This window comes from Mauremys reevesii, linkage group 13 (genome assembly GCF_016161935.1).
Source record: "Mauremys reevesii isolate NIE-2019 linkage group 13, ASM1616193v1, whole genome shotgun sequence".
Taxonomy (NCBI): Eukaryota; Metazoa; Chordata; order Testudines; family Geoemydidae; genus Mauremys; species Mauremys reevesii.
Window position 1 is genome coordinate 6,424,642 of NC_052635.1, and position 21,013 is coordinate 6,445,654.

Sequence of the window (21,013 nt, forward strand, 5' to 3'; positions counted from 1 at the left end):
TTTGGTAGCTCAGGCAGGTGGCAATGGGACACTGGGCCTTTCCCCTCTAGATGAATGGGGGTGGGGTGTTAAGGAACTAACTCAGTGCAGCTCAACATGCTCCTAGGACTTGCAGCCCTGTACAAAGATGATTATTATCATCCTGGCTCCCTCCTGATTTCCTTCTTTTGCCTCCATTTTTTCCCCTTCTATAGACCCCACCAAGTAGAAAATCAAGGAAATTCAACTCGAACAACTTGGTGAATGCTGAAAAAAAGTCATTTTTTTATTCAGGCTTGATACAGTCTTTGTTTTTTGGCAACAGATTTGACCCCAGAATGACCTCAAAGCTCAGTTCAGGCTGTGGAGTATAATGAGAGAGGACCAAGAGAACATGTCATGAAATCATCTACCTTGGTAACAAGATTTGGAGAGAAGAAGGGGAATGGGAAGCAGATGAACCGGGTTTGCAAGCTGGGAGGAGGGCACTGGGAAGTGCTAAGCATGGATTTGAAGGGACTGATTCGATCCCATTGATTTCCAGGAAGCCAAAGCTCACACACACATCAACAATAGCTTCATGGTGTTGCATTCTCCATCCTCATGGACGCTTAGGGGACTGGAGGCAGAGGGATGCGGTCGGGGGGGTTGTTTTCTTTGGTGAACTGGACGTCCCTACAGAACAAGACGGGCTTCTGGCCTATGCCAAGGCAGTACTGCCAGATGTACAGGTTCTTTTTGGGCTCCAGGGTCACCTGGATTGACTCCTCTTGTTCACGGGCTTCGTTCCAGTCCTCCTGCTCCGTGCGTACGCTTCTCCCACCGTACTCGGTCTTGAAGGAGAACTGGAACTGGGTGATGAGCTTGGTGAGCTCTCCGGCCCCAATGGACATCTCAGCGGAGATGCTCCAGTTGTGCTCAATGCTGGACATCTGCTGCTTGGCATAGCCCACCTTGCAGGTGACCTTGTCGGACCAAGTGATGGAGGAATCGGAGTCATTGTGCAGGGTCTTGATGCACTCCCAGCCGCCGGTGGAGGCGCCCTGGGTGAGGGCCAGCCCTCCGGGGAAGAAGGCCAGCACATCGGGGTGGATGGAGAAAGAGTGTGGGTGGTTGGAGAAAAGCTCTTTGTACTGGTAGCACTGAGCCCCCCATTTCTCATCCAGCTTGATCAGGGTTGGGAGTTTGTCCATGGTGAAGTAAAAGAGCCCCTTGGAGCATTCAGGCTGCAGAGGAGTGCGGCCCCCACGAATAGGTGTGCTCAGGTCACAGACATAGACCAGGCCTCCCTCCCTTTGTAAGACGATGTAGAACCAGGAACCGCAGTGTGTGTAGTGGTCCCCGTCTCGGCAGCCGGGTGCCAGCTCACGGACCTCAGCCTCTGCATCCGTGCTCAAGTCCTTCACCACCCGGTAGGAGTCGCCCTTGATGATGTAGATGTTGGGGGGGTTCTCACTGTCGCTCAGGTAGTGATCCCCGCCCTGGCACGCAGGGTGCAGTCTCTGGATCTTGATGCCAGCCCCGCTCTTTAGATCCTCTGTCCACAGGTAGCAGCCCAGGTCGGAGCGGATGATGAAGAATCCCCGTTGATTATAGAAGATGTCGGTGCCCGGGGCGTCTTTGTGAGGCACCAATGATCCATTGGCAGGAGTCCAGTCCTGAGGTGGGGACAGAAGAAGGGAGAAGGGAGGGGAGGACCTTAGCTTACCTGATCTTTTGTGAATCTTTGATGCTTGAAGAACCCCCAATTTCAACAGCAACCAGACACCTGGGATAGGAATTGGTTCAGCCCTGGGAGGTGCCTGCAGTGAAGTCTCCTAGATGTACTGTGGGTGGAACGTGAGGAAGGGGAAACCCTACGTTCTGACCTGGAATTATCCCACCTTACACGGGATCCCACTTACCACCACTGATCTCTCTGACTGGTCCATGTATCCTCTGTCTCACCCTGTAAGTAGGAAGGGCTGCCTGCATTGAGATAAAGAGGGGAGGAAATATCAACAGTTATCCTGACGTATAACTCTGCGCACAGCCAGGAGTCCAGGAATAGAGCTCACAGGAAAACAAGGCACCAAAGTTCCCTCAGTCCCAACCTGCAGCCCCACAGCTATCCCAGCCCTCTGTCCAAGTCTGCTGGTGCTCCTCAGTCCTGACCTGCAGCCCCTTGCTAGCTCAGCCCTGGGGTTCCCCCCACAGTCCCCCGCAGAGCTCCAACGGACACTCCCACCTGGTAGATGCTCTCGGCTGATGACAGCCCCTCTTGGTGTACAGGACCAAACTCCTGAGCCGGACCAACAGAGTAGTATATAACTCAATAGCATTCATCACCATGTATTTTTGACAGGTATCCACGTTGGTTTTGAGGCACCGTTGGCCATTTTGAATGCTTCTTTTTGATTATTTTTTATGTTTGAATCCGGGAATGTTGCGTGCTTGTGCTTTATACATTTGGTTGATTGTTTAGAGAAAAAGGTTGAAAGAATAGAGTGAAAGCACTTAAATATTAAAAAAAGAAAGATTTGGTAAGGCTTAGAGTTAAAAAAAGAAAGAAAGGTTGTTTAGTTAGGTTTAGTAAGGAGAGATGATTTTAAAGACCTAGTTTTGCATGTTATTAAAGAATAGAAAGAACTTAAAGAAAAATGGAGATATTTGTTTTTAAAGGGTTAGTTTGAAAGAATAGATTGAAAACTATAAACATAGGTTTAAAAAGAACACATGTCAAAAAAAGACATTTTTTAAAGCAGAGCCTGTTTAGTAAGCACATGGTAAAAAATATTAAGGCAGGTTAAGAAAGTTGCATTTAAACTATTAAATATAAGGGTAGGTTAAGAAAAAAGCATTTAAAAGTATTAAATAATATTAAAAATGATAAAAATAGGTTGAAAAGAACATGCATGGCAAAAAAAAAGGGAATTTACGAAGGCAGAGCCTGTTTAGTAAGCACATGGTAAAAAGTTGAAAGGTAGGTTAAGAAAAACACATGTAAACTGTTAAACATAAGGGTAGGTTAAGAAAATGCATTTAAAAAGAGTTAAATAAAAGAAAAACATTTAGATAGGTTAAACATCTAAACATAGGTTAAAGGAACGAACAAGGCAAGAAAAGGGAAAAGAAAGCCCCTTTGCAAAGACAGACAGCATGTGGTCGAGTCAGAGAGAGAGCTCTTACCCTTCCAAATGTTTCTGCGGAAAGAGGCAACTTTCCAGGCTCACAGCCCCTCAGGCTTGTTTTTGCCACTTTTGGATCAGACCAATCAGATGATGTTCTACAGCAGTGTCATAGAATTAGTTTTTCTGAACCAATCCTTTCATCCCCAAATTTTTAAACAAGAACCATCTCCCTCCCCGCCCTTTAACTGCTTTATTCTTATGTAGAAAAACAGACCCCGAGCATTTCCCTGCCATGTAGCCCTTTTACATCGGGGCTTTAATAAAAGTTAAAACCATAAGCCCTTAGTAACAAACAATTTCCCCTCCCCCACCTGTTTTAGACTAACATTGGTTATTTTTTAGTGAGGACAAATTGAAGCTGCAGCAAAGCCCCTGTTAGCAAAAACAGTGTCTGTGAGTCAGTGGATCAGCTGCTTCTTCCCCGACTTTTTAACAAATACAATTGAAAGTTATATTAAGGTTTGTAAAGGAATAAACACTTTAAAAGACAAGCCTATATGAAGATACATCCCTTTGTTTAACATTTTTACAGGTGTGTTTCAATAAAATAGAGCAGGCAGAAACACCTCAGGTTTAAAACCACAGGGCCTTAGTAACAGCCGGTTTATATTCCCCTTATTCTGTAAATCAGTGAATCAGAAAGAAGTTTGTTTCTTCCCTCACTTTTTGACAAACACAGATGAAAGTTATATTAAGGTTTGTAAAGGAATAGACACTTTTATTTTACAAGACAAAGCCTATATGAAGACAGAGCCCTTTATTTAACATTTTTACATGTCTTTCAATAAAACAACAACGAGCATGCCGAAACACGCCAGAGTGAAAACCACAGAACCTTAGTAACAGCCAGTTTATATTCCTCTTATTCTGTAAACAAGTGGATCAGAAAAAAGTTTATTTTCCTCCCCTCTTTTTAACAAATCCATGCGAAAGTTATATTAAGCTTTGATTTTCTTAGGACTTCTAGATTTAAGTATGAATTTTTCTGTGCATTATCAGCATGTCTGTGTTTTTTAAATGCAGAGACACAGGTACAGGCTCCTGTGTTTGTTTTGAGTCTATAGATTTTATTAAAATAATAGAGTACAGGCTGGAGCTGTGGCTTTCTCTACATTTTAAAAACAGATCAGACTAATTAGGCTAGCCAGTGCTGCATGCACTATAGTCTGCCTTAGCAAGGCTCTAGGGGTCACCCCTTCAGTTTGCTTGGTTTTTTACACAGACTTCGTTCCTAACTTTTTAAACGCTGTTGAAGTTTTAACAAAGGATGAGATTGCATTGCAAGACACTTTGTGAAAGTTATAACAAGTATTTTATTCCATTTACTGATTGTAAAAGACAAAACCTGTGGCTTTGTGACTGCATGAAGCTCAGAGGTAGCCCATCTGAAGAACACCCCCACCCCTCAACTTTTCCCCCATACTTTTAACACTTGCTAAACATGTGGTTTTTCATTATATAAAGGTTTATTTAACATTTAACATGAAAATACAGCATTGACTGAGATGTAATATAACGGGACATTTTTAAAGGATATTCTGTATGCAGTGAGGCCTATTTGAAACATTATGTTTGTTTTTTTAACAGTTGAACATGAGAAAGCAGCATTGACTGAGCTGTAACAAATCAAGGCCCCTCTTAGGGCCATTTTGTACAGGGCTGCCAAGACGGGGGGGGGGGGGGGGGGGCAAGTGGGGCAATTGGCCCCGGGCCGCGGGCCCCACGGGGCCCCCACAGGAGCTTTTCAGGGCCCCTGGAGCGGGATCCTTCACTCACTCCAGGGGCCCTGGAAAACTCTCACGGGGCCCGGGCCCTCGGAACTTCTTCCTCTCCGGGTGTTTCCCCGCCGCCGAATTACCACCGAAGCGGGACCTGCCTCCGAAGTGCAGCCGGGTCTTCGGTGGTAATTTGGTGGCAGGCGGGGGGTCCTTCTGCTCCAGGATCCCCCGCCGCTGAAGTGCTTCGAAGACTCACGGTGGGGGTCCCCTGCCGCAGGCCTGGCTAGACTTCAGCGGCAATTCGGCGGCGGGGGGTCCCGTCACGAGTCTTCGGGGCACTTTGGTGGCGGGTCCTGGAGCAGAAGGACCCCCCTGCCGCCAAATTACCGCCAAAGCGGGGCCCCCCCCGCTGCCGAAGACCCCAGGCCCCCTGAATCCTCTTAAGTCCTTTTAAAAATAGTGTTTCGAAAGTGCCAAAACAGCAACTGGGTAAGAATATGAAAGCTGGCAATTGACGGGAGTTTACATACATCTTTTAATTAACAAAGAAATAAACAAGATTGTTTTTTAAAGTTTGCATTTATACAAAAAACAAGAAAAAAATTAGCTTATGTAAAAAAAGTTAGCTGTTTTTTTTTAACCAAAGATAAGGAGTCTGCCCTCCCTGCAGCCCCCACCTTCCTACTGTTAGCCAAAAGGGCTCGTTTCCCCCTGGAGCTTACCTAATTACACCAAGGAGGCACGGAGACAGGAAGACGAGTACCACACCCTTTATTGATCGGTCAGCTGAGCGGGTGTTCCTCTCGGCTAGTGCCAGAGAAAGAGACACACCTTTCATGGCCAAGCGGCCTACCTTTATAGCCGGTAACAAACAACTTAGCCTACGTTTGTCTACGTCATTTGGTTGACCTATAGACCCTGTACATGTATCTATTAGGGGATAATTGGATATGCAGGATACATATATCATTTTGTGGGGGCTACAAGATACATACAGCTGTTGAGGATACATTTGTCATTCTGAAGGGGAAACAAGATACACCCGTCGACCCTTTGTGCTATATACTTTGGAAACATTCATGGGAACACAGCTGCATTTACTGGGGAGCCAACATATACTTGGGGAGCCAAATAAAACTGATAAGCAAAATAGCTGACATAGGTAAATACACGGCCTTCAGTCTAATGAGTTCTGTAAGCTTTCCAACACAGTTTGGACAAGCATAGCATAACTTTGGTTTACTCAGGCCTAATACGGAAAGGCTTCATTAGCACTATGATTTTCCAACAACTCCCCCCTTTGAGAATACTCACCAAACCTTTTGGCTGAGTTTTCTCACACTTTGAGGCCAAAAAGCAATGAAGCTCTGCAGAAATATTTACAACTGCTTTTTTAAGCTTAGTCACCCCCAACCCAGGAATGAATGCATGGACAAAAGAGTGGAACCTTGTTCATTTAACAACTAAGGGATCAGGGCACTGACTATAACTCAGGTAGGTATACTTAATGGTTTAATTTCCCAGATGTCTCGGTGAATAATTTAGTCCCATAGGCATCCTCCCCATGGACCCGGCAAGATTCGGTATGTGGGAGCCACACCCACCCTAACTGGTCCAAAATGCTTGGAAGGAGCACTGTAAATGTTCACACTTCCATTTAGAAAGTGTCCAAGTATGTCTCCATGACCACAGATCAGATGGTACTTCTGATGTGTGTGTAAGGGCAGTGGGCCAAGTCTGGTGCTCAAGATCACTCTGAATGGCCATCAGCTGGTCATTCAGGAAATCCTGAATTTCTAAACATACTAGGTCCCATTGCAATGCCTTCCCAGTCTCAGTGATTTTTAATACCATCTCTGTCAGTAACTTCTGGGTCGTAGAACTAAGGGTGGAAATGACATGTAACTTACCAACTCCAGCCTATACTTAAGATAGCTGAGCTTCAAAAATAAGGCTAGTGGCCTTTTCTAGTTGGCCCAATTTCTTAGCATATTCTCGGCTTTGAAAAATAATTCAGATGACTGCAACACTATTGGCCCCAGCCCACAGGGATCTGCCCAATTTCTTCTTTTTCCAGAGGAAATAACCCAGGCTCTTTGTTGTGCTAATCTAATGGCAGCCCCTTGTGAGCAATCTGGGTATGTAAAAGTGATCTGAAAACTGGATAAAGGCAATGTCATTTAAAATCCAATTAGGGAGGGCAATACATACTGAAGGATTTATCCAAAACACAGGGCGCAGCCTGTAGAATAAACCCCAAAATCCAATTAATACCACATTTCCAAACAGGATCCCACAAGTTTCTTCCTGCCAGTGTAGAATTTTTGTTTCTTTACCAGGGTCAGTTCTCAATGTCCTTTTTAGTCAGGAATTCCTGGACTTTGGCAATGTCAGTGGAGTGAGCGTTCCTTCTCCTTTCCCAAAACAATTGTAGTTTAGCATTCTACAGGGGAGAGATTATCAGCACATCACCCTGTAATGGTTTTTGATTCTTCTAGAAAAGTTCAAAGGCACAGTAGGTCTTGTCAGCGGACAAGGGAGAGGTTAGCTAGCACGTCACCTTGTCCTTTTTCCCTGCTGTCCAGAAGGCACAGTGGAGCTAGAAGAAGGAATAGGCTAATCATATAGGAGAGTTCTCCTGATGTGGACGGGTCTTTTTGCAGTAAGAATCATGGGTCCAGGCAGTCAGTCTTTGGCACTTCACAGCGGTGTTGGTAATCAGCAGGACTCAATAAGGGCCTTTCCAGCGTGGAGCCAAAGCAGTCTTTCGTTGGTGGACCTATACATTGATCCGGTCTCCAGGTTCCATGGAGTGGCAGGGCTGCTAGGGTCTTCGGGTAGTGCGTCTTTACCTGTGTAAAAAGGAAACCTAACACATTGCATTAGTGTCTTTGCAGATTTTACAGCTGGTTGGGCATATTCAAGCCCCCCTTTTCTGGTTGTTAGCCAAGTGTCCTTGAAAGAAGTCAGTGTATTTTTCTTTTCTTTTTTTTTTTTTGGACTGAGCTTGCTAATTAAAGTTTTTCTCAGTTAACTCGTTCTTTTTCCTTTTCCCCTTTTTGGCTTCCTTTTTTTTTAACCTACAAAGGAAACTTTTACTTTTTACTTATATACCTTTTGTTAACAATGAACACATACACATTGCTGTTATACAGTACATTAGTCTTATTATTTAATGTATGCCACATATACCCTTCTACTAAAATAACCTTATTACAGAGCTTTGGAACAACAAGCCAGGACAAGCACACCCACTTTGATGAGTTCATTCAATACAACCTCTAGTTCAATAGCTTCCCACCATCCCCAGCCCTCTGGCTAGAAATCTGAGGTAGCCAGAAGGATCCCATGTACAATATGGGGAGTGGGTTAACTTTTTATGTCCTTGCTTTCAAAGACTGTTAGTATGCAATTTGGCCAATGCAGTTTTTTTTCTTTTACTTAAGAAAATACATAAGACTTTAGTATATCACATTTTTCTGATGTATCCAAACACTTTGTATTTTAAGTTGAACAAAACAAATATCTGCATTTCAATTCAAGCCTTGTGCTTTATTTCAAACCAGACCATCCCATGAAAATATTAAACACAACAATTTTGATCACGAGACAAACACCACAAGACAGAACATAGAACACAAAACATAATTTTTACTCTGCCAGTAAATCAAGGTATGTTGTATGCTGTTTAGCTGGCATTAGTTTTCTTTGATTATCTGAAAGACAAAAACAAAGGTCTACCCCTTCTGGGCAGTCAATCATTGCTTAAAATATACAAATACCCTTGTTGATTTCAGGCAAAATGGGAATTACCCCATATTTTCTTGTATGTGTTTCATAGACAGCCCAGATTTCAGTGGCCTCTACCTTATCAGTTAGATGATTTGCATTAATACAGATGCTTTCTGGCTTGCTTTTTACTTTTAACTCCTGCTTTTAAACACTGAAAGAAAACATCACCACTGATAGTGCCTTAGAGAGCCTAATAAATTTTCATTTACACAGCACTGTATACATTCTTTAGCTAATTCAACAAAATTGTTCATAGCCAAATGATTGCAATTTAATAATTTCTTTGCCTGAATTTATTTACAAACATTTAAAAAAAAACACCAAGAACTTTTCTCTTTAGCATTTTTACAAAGTTCAACTACTACTCCCTCCAGCAACTACAGAGTTAAGTTTTCACTGTCCTTCAAATCACTTGCTCTTCCCTTAAATCACTTGCCTGTCTTCCAACAGCCACTTACCAATTCAAATCCCCATTCCAAATATCCTTCTGAGTATTTGAAATCCCCATGCTTACACTCACTTACTTCTTCCTTCCACTAGACCCTCAAAAGTTTCCAACCTGTTCTCCAAGCTCTCTGTCTGTTGCCTGCCCGTCTGGGCCCGATCCTTTTTTTTTTTTTTTTTGCGCTGAACCGTTTCTTTCATGGGCTTCTGCCCCCACCTTTCTGGTCTTTTTCCTAAAACATTTTATTCACAAGACTACCCGAGTCCTCCCGTGTGAGGCTCGCCACCTGGGCAAAACGCATGGCCCACTGGCGTTTAACTATTTAATTGCCTCTTGTAGCAAACACACTGCTGTTACGGCGTATGCTGAGCACAAATGGTTAAATTTTAACAAGTCCCTGAAGGACTGGTACTTGCTTAGCCAGGGCTTCCTTTTCTCCAACTACTGTATTGCCCAGTCCTGCTACGACTGGGGGTAGATCCTTTCACCTGCCACCCTTCCTGGTCAACCAGGGTGGAGAGAGGAATGCTAAACCCTTCTCCAGTTCTCAGACTTACTGCAGCTGAGAATGGGCACACCTTTAATTATGCAATCCTCAACATATAACACCAACAATACCAAACAGAACAAACATAAAATAACAAGGGTAAAACAAATAGATGGTGTACATTCTGCAGGGCTCCCCCATTCTCTATTGCTCACCAAACTGTGACAAATTTCTGTTACCAATTTATGCCTCATGTCAGGTGATCAGGCTGACACTGCAGGACGTTGCAGGAGGATAGAGAAAATACACCATATAACCAAATTTTAAAGCTTCATTAAAATGATAAAACAACAATGGAGAGTGTTGGGAATGCTCCCACATCACTCAAGAAAGATATGAATGCCCCATACTTACACATATCCAGACTGGCCACGTCTGTATATAACGTTCAGAAAAGGGGAATAGGTGGACGGGAGATTATCCTGTATACAGCTTGTTCAGAATTTCCAACATGCTTCCGCTCTTGGGAAGGCTGTTCTTGTACACCCTGGAATCTCCTGCGGTGTCTCTTTCAGAGATTCCAGTCCAGGTCAGCTACCTGTGGCTTCTCCAGTGTCACCAAGCCACACCAGCACCGGCATCCATCACAAAGTCAGACTGTTGGATCTCACCGAACAGTTAAGCTTTGCAAATGTAATCTTAGTTCTGTAACTTGTACTGCCTTTTTGGTTTGCCTGTCTCTATTTTTCCACAGCCAGCTGGGGCTGAAAGCAGTTTTTTTTTTTTTGTACTTAACATAGTCTGTACTGATTCTTGACCTTGAGCATAAAACAACTTTCTCTTTTTATCTCTGGGCGAAGCTGAGTTTTAAATTAACCCGTTTCTAGACAAATTGCTCACACTGTGTCAGAGGCTTTTCTTTGGTGATTAAAAGCTCCTCTGAGATATATGATCTTATCTAGATTAAAGGTACCTTTTAATGGGCATTGTTTAGATGGATCTTCACGCGTATAAAGATTCCAATTCTCTAAATACCTGCAGGTTTTAGAACCATAATGTACGTACATATAATATGCTGGGGTACCCTTAGGGGGTGAGGTGGAATGTTTAGACTGTCCCTTACCCACACGGAAAAGAAGGGGGGGAGAGAAGATGGGTTCACACGCTCCTAGACCTGGTTACAGTTTTGGCTTCCAGCATACCAATAGAACAAGAAACAAAAGTACCCCTACCAAAAAGAAAAGCCAGCCCTGGGGCTGCTCTAAGTCCCAGTAATTGTTCAGCACGGCCCACGGACTCGTGGAGTTAATGGAATTATTTATTAGCCGTGTCTGAACCTAGGTACCTTAACCAGAAAGCTTTTACCCACACACCTTCCTATTTGTGGGTTCCTTTACCGTTAGGGGCCCAAGGTCCCAACCCGCACTTCGGGGGCGTTAATCCTCAAACCCAGGAGGTAACGCACTTACCACGCCCAGAGTGGCCACGTCCGGCAGGTGGACTCCCCTCTTCTGGTACCGTCTTGTCTCCGTGTCGGTTGGAGTTCTCTATGGAGGGGGCGTAGCCGTCCCAGCCGATTGCGGCGACCCGGAGCTCGAGCAAACCAATAGCTCAAGGTGGCCACTCTCCTGAGCCGTCCTCGGCCGCCGGTCAGCGCCCCCAACAGGGAGAGAAGTCCCTTCGTGGTCGCCATTTGTTAGCCAAAAGGGCTCGTTTCCCCCTGGAGCTTACCTAATTACACCAAGGAGGCACGGAGACAGGAAGACGAGTACCACACCCTTTATTGATCGGTCAGCTGAGCGGGTGTTCCTCTCGGCTAGTGCCAGAGAAAGAGACACACCTTTCATGGCCAAGCGGCCTACCTTTATAGCCGGTAACAAACAACTTAGCCTACGTTTGTCTACGTCATTTGGTTGACCTATAGACCCTGTACATGTATCTATTAGGGGATAATTGGATATGCAGGATACATATATCATTTTGTGGGGGCTACAAGATACATACAGCTGTTGAGGATACATTTGTCATTCTGAAGGGGAAACAAGATACACCCGTCGACCCTTTGTGCTATATACTTTGGAAACATTCATGGGAACACAGCTGCATATACTGGGGAGCCAACATATACTTGGGGAGCCAAATAAAACTGATAAGCAAAATAGCTGACATAGGTAAATACACGGCCTTCAGTCTAATGAGTTCTGTAAGCTTTCCAACACAGTTTGGACAAGCATAGCATAACTTTGGTTTACTCAGGCCTAATACGGAAAGGCTTCATTAGCACTATGATTTTCCAACAACACTCCCCCGTCTTCTTTTCTAATATTTTTTAAAATCTAAACCAAGGTGTCATAACCATACAGCTAAGGGTAGCATAAAATCCCTCCTTTACCTGTAAGGGGTTAAGAAGCTCAAATAACCTGGTTGGCACCAGACCAAAAGAACCAATAAGAAAAGAAGATACTTTCAAATGTGGTGTGTGTGTGTGTGGGGGGGAGGTTTTGTTTGTGCTCTCTTTGTTGTGCTTTCTCGGGACAGAGAGAGACCAGGGCAGGAAAAAAACATCTCCTAACACCCTACCTGAAATAAGCATCTAAGATTACAAAAAATATAAGTAAAGGCAAGAAAATGCCTTATATTATCTTTTGTTTCAGCTTGTAATTTTTCCCTATGCTAAGAGGGAGGCTTATTCCTGTTTTTGTAACTTTAAAGTTGAGCCTAGAGGAGAATCCTCTGTGTTTTAAATCTTTTTATTACTCTGTAACATTATCTTCCATCCTGATTTTACAGAGGTGCATCTTTTACTTTTTTCTTTATAATAAAATTCTTCTTTTAAGAACCTGATTGATTTTAGAGTCCTAAAGATAAAGGGTCTGGTCTGTACTTTTATTAAAAACAATTGGTTAGTATATTATTCTCAAGCCTCCCAGGAAAGGCGGTGAAGCAGCTTGTGGGAATATTTTGGGGAAACAGGGTCTCCAAGTGGCCCTTTCCCCTGGATGTTTGTCTAAATCACTTGGTGGTGGCAGCAATGCCGTCCAAGGACAAGGAAAGGATTTGTGCCTTGGGGAAGTTTTTAACCTAAGCTGGTAGAATATAAGCTTAGGGGGTCTTTCATGCAGGTCCCCACATCTGTACCCCAGAGTTCAGAGTGAGGAGGGAACCTTAACACAAGGACAAACAATTTTTAAAAAAAGCTACAGCCACAGAGATCAGGCCATGGAGATAAGAAAGCTGTCCTGAGTTTTAGGGGGAATGTTGATAACTCTTTAAGTGGAACAGTTTTGTAGGCAGCCATTCTGTGTTAGTTGTTACACTTTAGCATGGGCAAGTGTTTGTCATCTGGAAGCACTTTCCCACTTTATGAGGTATTATCTCCCCCATCCTATGGCCTATCAGAAATATGAACTTAAAGACACTATGTAGCAGGGCCTGCAAAGCAACAATTACAATGTTGTTGATCATTATCTTGGCTAAGCCCCTAGAAAATATTTTTTGTTTTGTTTTTATAAAACACTTTTTGGCAAACTGTGATCCCAGATCATGTAGGGCATTAAACAAATATGAAGCAGTAGATGAGAGACCTGAGTCATTATTGAAGTCAGAGGGCTCATGATGAAGTCCTCATGCAGAGGGCCTGGGTGGCGGGGGTGGGGGTGGGGAAATGAAAAGGTACAGCTGAAATGGAAGATGGTTTGATTTAAGAGGGGTTCTGCAGCTGCTTTGCAATGGTCCAGATGCCCCAATAGCCTATATCCCTCATGCACAAGTGCCTGGGCTGGGTGGGCCTTTGTTAGAGGAACAGGCCATTCATATACCTCTTGTTGTTGTTGATAAACTGTAACCTAACTACATGCATACTATAGGAGCAACCTACTTCCCCTTTGACAAACCCCACACCCCCTGTACACCATAAAAACACACTTCACACAGTTATTTTCAACTGACATTTTATTTTACAACATGCCCTATTTTGTTCCAAAAATATGCTCCGTTAGTGTTTTTTCTTAGCAAGATATTGTAATTTGCTGAACGAAGAAGACATTCAACATTTTGCATTAAACATGTATCTGTCGGTGTAGGAGAGCAGGGAGCTGCGGAAGAAATTGTTACGGCTTAGCTAGGCGTTGTTTATGTTCGCTTTCTCAGCTCCGGTTACTATCGGTCATTATGTATTAGTTTTAGCCAAGTATGACCGGTTTAGACCGCCATGTGAAGAGTCCTTGGCGGTGAGCCATGGGAAACAGGTGTGCGGGGTAGAGAGCTATGTTTTATTATGTCTATGCTGCTTTGCTGCTAGTGAGATAAATAGAAGCTTGCTTTTATTAGTTTTGGACTTCGAACCAGGCCGACTTGTAGGGTGCTGGGTTCCCCATATCAGTGGCCGCAACGAGCGGAGTCCCCGTTGCCGGTGTGTCACGGTATCCTTCATTAAAAACTAATTACTCTCAGTGTGGAGTCGGTCTCGTCCTTACAGAGTACCTCGGGCTGATTTGGGCAGCAACAAGTGGCGCAGCGAGCAGGGTACTCTGTGAGACGATGCCGTTTTGGCTGAAGGCAGGGGAGGTAGGGAAGCCGTCGCTGTCCCTACAGCGCATACCGGGGTGGCCCCAGTCGGAGCGCTGGGGACCGGTAGCGCGGGTTTTGGCAGGCTGGGCGGCTCCAGCCGATTGGCCGGAGTTCCAGAAGTCGGCTGAGGTTACTCCCGAGCGGTTACTCGAGGGGTTGCAGCGGCTGCGGGCAGGCCGGCGGTCTGGGACGGAGCGGCGAGCGATGGGAGAGCTGGGATGGCTCCTCCTCACCGCGCTCCGGGCCCAGGACGAAGAGGTGCTCCGCTTGCGGCGGGCCCTAGAGGGAAAAACGTCTGAGTGCACGGCTTTAGTTGAAGCTTGTGCCGTGGCTCAGGAGGTTGTTACCTCCCAAGCAGAACGAGCCCAGGAGTTGACGAGACGCTGCGAAGTGTTGGTTGCTCGCGTGGCGAATAAGCGGCGGCTCAAGTTGGGGCGCCGGCCGGTGACCACAGCGCAGGTGCGGGCGGTGACCGCGGCCCCTTCTTGGGACCCCGCCGCCTGGGATGGTAACATATGGGACTCTTCCTCCTCATCGGAAGGGGAATCGAAACTTATGGTAGCCCGCGCCCGCCCTGTACGGGAGTTGCGGGCAGAAGGTGACCAGCTGCAGCCCCCTGTCTGGAGGACTGTAACAGGCGGGTCCGGGGCTCAACCCTCTGAGGGGAGGAGGGGAGCCACACCAGCCCGCTGGTCTCACAGGGGTTCTGTCCTGTCTCTTTAAGGCTAGGAAAGGCCCAGGCCCTCTGGTGCAGGGGCTGGGCGACAAACAGTCTAGATAGGTCTCAGGCCTTTTGCGGCAAGCTGAGCGGTAAACAATATAGGGGCTCAGGCCTCTTGTGGCAGGCTGAGCAGTAAACAAACAGTACAGGGGCTCAGGCCTCTTGTGGCAGGCTGAGCCAGTAGCAAACAGTACAGGGGCTCAGGCCTCTTGTGGCAGGCTGAGCCAGTAGCAAACCGTACAGGGGCTCAGGCCCTTTGGATCAGGGGCGGAGCAGCTAATAGTCAGTAACGAGCTCAGGCCCTTTGGAGCAGGGGCTGAGCAGCAAATAGTCAATAACGAGCTCAGGCCCTTTGGAGCAGGGGCTGAGCAGCAAATAGTCAATAACGAGCTCAGGCCCTTTGGAGCAGGGGCTGAGCAGCAAATAGTCAATAACGAGCTCAGGCCCTTTGGAGCAGGGGCTGAGCAGCAAATAATCAATAACGAGCTCAGGCCCTTTGGAGCAGGGGCTGAGCGAGGGGGAAAACTGCCACCCGTGAGTGGGGTGGCAGGGGGGGACACAGGCCCACCCACTCCACTGTGTCCCGGCCCGGGGCCCTAGACAGCGGTCGTCACCGCTGACGGTCAGTGGGGATCCTGACCGCAACACACTGACATAGGCTCAGTCTGGTCAGCAGCCTGACTGAGGTCGGCTGCCCCCGGGCCACTTCCACTATCCCCCTCTGGTCCTACCTGACCCACGGCGTCGGGTTCCGGGAAGTCCCACTGCATTGGTTGCTCAACCCCCGGGCTGGGGGGTAGATCGGGTAGGTCCTCGGGGAAAGCTGGCCAACTCGGATCCGGGGGTTCCTCAGGATAGCAGCACGGCGATGGGGAGTTTCCTAGCGGCTCCTCATCATAGGTAGCACGGGGGAGCTCCGGCGGGTCTTCCCAGTAGCGGGTCTGGGGTATCTCCGGCCAGTCCAGGCAAGGGCCCGAGGCTCCAGCGACTTCCCCGTCAGGAGTTCCCTCAGGCAGGTCTGCTCCCTGGGGTGGCTGCGGCCTGACTGGGCTGGAAGGCCCGGCTTTTATTCTTCCGGGTCGCCGTCTGACCCTCTGAGGGGCGGACTCACCACGCTGTAGCCCCGCCCCTTCCTGTGTCCGGGGCTCAACCCTCCCCGGGGAGGAGGGGAGCCACACCGGACCGCTACATTCCCCCCCCTCAAGCCTGGCTCCCATACCTTGGGGCCAGGTCCTTCCATCTCCTCAAGGCGGGACAGGAAGTCGGCATTTGCGTGGTCCTTGCCCGCCCGATGCCGGATGGTAAAGGCATAGGGCTGTAGGGCTAGGTACCACCGCATGATCTGGGGGTTGTTATCCTTCATCCTCATTAACCATTGGAGGGGTGCATGGTCCGTGACGAGGGTGAAGGGGGCACCTAGGAGGAAGAATCAGAGGGCATCACAGGCCCACTTCACTGCTAGGGCTTCTTTCTCGATCACGGAATAGTTTCGCTCGCAGGGGAATAGTTTCCGGCTGAGGTATATCACTGGATGGTCCCCCCCCTCCGCTTCTTGCGACAGGACCGCCCCTACGCCGGTCTTAGATGCGTCTTTCTGTAGAATAAACGGCTTGTCGAAGTCCGGGCTGTACAGGACTGGTTCCTGGCACAGGCGGTCCTTCAGGGTCTGGAAGGCCACCTCGCACTCGGACGTCCAGCGCACCTGTCGGGGGCTATTTTTCGTGAGGAGCTCAGTTAGGGGTGCGGCAATTGATGCGAATTGCGGAATAAACCGCCGATAATACCCGGCGAGCCCCATGAACTGCCGCACTTGGCGTTTCGTCGTGGGTGTGGGACAGTCCGCTAGGGCCTGTACCTTGCCTACCAGGGGTCTGATTCGTCCTCCGCCGACCGTGTAGCCAAGATAGGTGGTCTCCTGCCATGCGATCCTACACTTCTTAGGGTTGGCGGTCAACCCTGCCTCTCGCAAGGTTCGTAGGACCGTGGCGACCCGGTTGAGGTGATCTTCCCAGTGGCGGCTGTAGATTACCACGTCATCCAAGTAGGCGGCCGCATACTCCTGGTGGGGCCGCAAGAGGTGGTCCATCAACCGCTGGAAGGTCGCAGGGGCCCCATGGAGGCCGAACGGCATTCGATTAAATTGATAAAGGCCTGAGGGGGTAGCAAAGGCCGTTTTCTCTTTGGACGCTTCGTTGAGTGGGATCTGCCAATATCCTTTGCTCAGGTCCAGGGTGGTAATAAATTGGGCTTCCCCCAGGCGGCCCAGGAGTTCGTCCACCCTGGGCATCGGATAGGCGTCAAACCACGAGATGGCGTTTACCCGACGGAAGTCTATACAAAATCGGCGCGTATCGTCCGGTTTGGGGACCAGCACCACCGGACTGCGCCATTCACTGCAGGAAGGCTCGATGACCCCCAAGGCCAACATGGTTCGGACCTCTTCTTCTACCTCCTGCCGCATCCGGTATGGCAAAGGCCGGGTGGTTTCCCTGATCGTTTTCCCTGGATCGGTCAGAATTGTGTGACAGGCCCGGGTTGTATACCCCGGGACTGCCGTGAAGGTTTTTTGGAAAGCCTGCAGGAGACATGTAGCCTGCTTACGCTGCTCTGCCGTGAGCGAGGGGCCTATCGGGGGTTCCTCCACACCCCTTGTCTCGGCCGTGTCCGGGCCCAGTTCGGGCTCAGGCGGGCAAGGGTCGATCAGTAGGCCCTCTCGGTCACACCATGGCTTTAGCAGGTTGATGTGGTGGACCTGGAGCTTCTTCCGTCGGTCGGGTTGGCGGACTTCGTATGTCACGGGTCCCACTTGCCGCACCACCTCATAGGGCCCCTGCCAACGGGCCAACAGCTTCGACTCGCTGGAGGGTAGAAGCAGTAGGACCCGGTCCCCAGGAGCGAACCTCCGGGCCCGTGCCTCCTGGTTATAGTTTCGCTCCTGCTTCACCTGGGCTGCCCGCAAATTCTCCCGGGCTACTGTCCCGGCCTGAGTTAGGTATTCCCGTAATTGGTGGACGTACTGGAGGAGGCCCTGGGTTGGGGAGACCGACTCCTCCCACGTTTCCCGCATCAAATCTAGAAGTCCGTGGGGTCTCCGCCCGTACAACAGTTCAAAGGGGGAGAACTTGGTTGAGGCTTGCGGAACCTCCCGGATGGCCAGCAGCAGGTCCCAGTGCCGCAATTCCTCGGGGGGAAATTTTTTTAGCATGTCCTTAAGGGTGCGGTTAAACCGCTCTACCAACCCGTCGGTCTGCGGGTGGTATACCGACGTATGCAGCTGTTTCACCCCCAGGAGCTTGCAGACCTGTTGGAGCAGCCGGGACGTGAAGTTAGTGCCCTGATCCGTGAGGATCTCCCTAGGCAACCCTACTCGGGCAAAAATCTTCATCAGTTCCCCCGCAATGGTCCGGGCGGTGATGCTCCGCAGGGGAACGGCCTCGGGGAAGCGGGAGGCGTAGTCCACGAGGACGAGGACATACTGGAAGCCGGCCGCGCTTCGGGGAAGCGGACCTATCAGGTCCATGGCGACCCGCTCAAAGGGGGTCTCGATGACTGGCATAGGGACTAAGGGGGCCTTGGATACCCGAGGCGGTGCAGCCAGCTGACACTCGGGACAGGAGGTACAATATTGCTTCACCTCTTGATGGATACCGGGCCAAAAGAACCGCGCCAGGATTCGGGTGAGGGTCTTTTCTTGCCCCAGATGCCCGGCGGCGGGCACATCGTGGGCCAACTGCATCACGGCCCTGCGGTGACAACGGGGTAGCAGCAATTGCGTCAAGGTTTCCCGGGTGCGTGGGTCTCGATCGATGCGGTAGAGCCGATCTCGCCGCAGCTCGAAATGAGGCCACTGCGTGGCCCGATGAGAATCCACTACGGAGCCGTCGACGGCCGCAAGTTGTTGGTAGGCCCGGCTAAGCGTCGGGTCCGACCGCTGGTCGCGGCAAAAGTCCGTATCGAAGCGAGGTGCTGAGGGAGTTGGTCCTGGCGGCCCCTGACCTTCTTGGTCTCCTCCCTCACTCTCCTCACCCGCCTGCCCCGCCTCTGGCGGAGGTCTCCGGGGTTCAGCAGCCAACCCCGGCGTTGCCCGGAGGACCTCTTCGAATGAGGGCCAATCTCGCCCCAGAATCACAGGATAGGCCAGGCCGGGCGCCAGGCCGACGACTACCCGCCGGGTAATGCCTCCCACCGTTAGCTGGGCCCAGGCACCCGGGTAAGGTCGGACATCTCCATGGATGCACTGTAATTGTATCGGCGTCAGACGGGGGTCGGCCGGTGGTCCCAGAGTTTGGCGGACCAGGGTCTGGCCGCACCCTGAATCGATCAGGGCCTGTGTGGTCTGGTTCTCAACCGTCACCGGGATTATCAGCTTGGGGGCCTCCACCCGGCGGGCCCGACCGGCCCCTACGTAAACCTGCCCGAAACTGCAATCCATCTCGGGACAGTCTCGTTGTACATGTCCTGCTTTCCCACATCTAAAGCAGGGACCAAGCTCGGGGCGTCCACTCCGGGGAAGGCTTGTTCTGGTACTTCGGGGGGGGCTCCGCCGGACCTTGGGCGCTCCCTGGGTGAAGGCCGGGGTAGTCAGCCGGGGAGCTGCTTCCCAGCGTGGAGTCGGGGTTCCCTGTCGGGGTCCCGGCCCGTAGTCTGGGCCTCGTGGGTGGGGCATGTTCGACGCCCTCTTCTCGTCCCGGGGTCGTTCGGGCCCCAAGGTAGGTGGCCGGAAGGTGGGCCCTATCGAGGCTTCAGCAGCCAGGAAGCCTTCCATGAGCGCGACGGCGTCCGCTAAGGTCGTCGGTCGGTGGCGGAGTACCCAGGCCCTGCCTTTGGCCGGCAGGGTGTGAACAAACTGCTCCAACACCACCTGCTCGGTGACCTCCTCCGCCGTCCTGACGTCTGGCTGCAGCCACCTACGGCAGGCCTCCTTCAGGGACTGGGCCACCATCCGGGGACGGGCTCCCGCCGGGTAGGTATGTCGCCTGAATCGCTGCCTAAACGTCTCCGGGCTAATGTCCAAAGCGTCTAGGACTGCAGCCTTCACGCGGTCGTAGTTGCGGGCTTCTTCGGTCGCCAGCCCCCGGTAGGCTGCTTGGGCCGTCCCGGTCAAATAGGGGGCCAGCAAGGTGGCCCACTGGTCTCTTGCCCATCCCGCCACGAGGGCCACCCGCTCAAAAGTGACCAAGAAGGCCTCCGGGTCGTCATCTGGGCCCATCTTGGTCAGACGCAGGGGGGTCGCCAGACGCGGACCCCCCCCCCGTGCCCTCCCCCGCGGGCCATTCAGCGGGGCGGGGGGCGGGCCCGAGGAGGTGCTGCAGCTGGGTCCCAAGCTGCTGCACCAGCTGCTGTTGCTGCTCTAGCTGAGCTACCTGTTGCTGTTGCTGCTGCTGGAGCTGGGCCGCATCTCGCTGCCGCTGCTGTTCCAGCTGGGCGGCATGCTGTTGCTGCTGCTGTAGGAGCTGAGCCGTCTGTTGCCGCTCCTGGCTTTCCACCAGCAGCTGGAACAGCCGGTCTGTCTCCATCTTCCTGGCTAAGAGGGGCGGTCCGCCGCCCTCTCACCGGCCCCTTCTCACAGGGGCAAGGGATCACGGTCCCTGGTCAGGTGCCACTTGTAACAGGCGGGTCCGGGGCTCAACCCTCTGAGGGGAGGAGGGGAGCCACACCAGCCCGCTGGTCTCACAGGGGTTCTGTCCTGTCTCTTTAAGGCTAGGAAAGGCCCAGGCCCTCTGGTGCAGGGGCTGGGCGACAAACAGTCTAGATAGGTCTCAGGCCTTTTGCGGCAAGCTGAGCGGTAAACAATATAGGGGCTCAGGCCTTTTGTGGCAGGCTGAGCAGTAAACCAACAGTACAGGGGCTCAGGCCTCTTGTGGCAGGCTGAGCCAGTAGCAAACAGTACAGGGGCTCAGGCCTCTTGTGGCAGGCTGAGCCAGTAGCAAACCGTACAGGGGCTCAGGCCCTTTGGATCAGGGGCGGAGCAGCTAATAGTCAGTAACGAGCTCAGGCCCTTTGGAGCAGGGGCTGAGCAGCAAATAGTCAATAACGAGCTCAGGCCCTTTGGAGCAGGGGCTGAGCAGCAAATAGTCAATAACGAGCTCAGGCCCTTTGGAGCAGGGGCTGAGCAGCAAATAGTCAATAACG

At 50.0% G+C, this 21,013-nt stretch overlaps 1 protein-coding gene across 1 annotated transcript; it reads right to left on the reverse strand.

The window, feature by feature from the left end:
- Nucleotides 1-483: 483 nt before the first annotated feature.
- Nucleotides 484-3,211, reverse strand: LOC120380953. The gene is made up of 3 exons (XM_039498893.1): nt 3,148-3,211; nt 1,884-1,947; nt 484-1,637 (listed from the first exon to the last, which is right to left on the reverse strand). The coding sequence occupies exons 2-3, from the start codon at nt 1,908-1,910 to the stop codon at nt 591-593; spliced, it is 1,074 nt and encodes a 357-aa protein (XP_039354827.1). The 5' UTR covers nt 1,911-1,947; nt 3,148-3,211; the 3' UTR covers nt 484-590.
- Between the last annotated feature and the right edge of the window lie 17,802 nt (nt 3,212-21,013).

Excerpts from the sequence above, each read along its gene's own strand:
- LOC120380953 (XM_039498893.1), bottom strand. The coding sequence starts at position 1,910 with ATGGACCAGTCAGAGAGATCAGTGGTG. Across the intron at positions 1,638-1,883 it reads AGTCAGAGAGATCAGTGGTG|GACTGGACTCCTGCCAATGG; the intron begins GTAAGTGGGATC and ends TCCCCACCTCAG.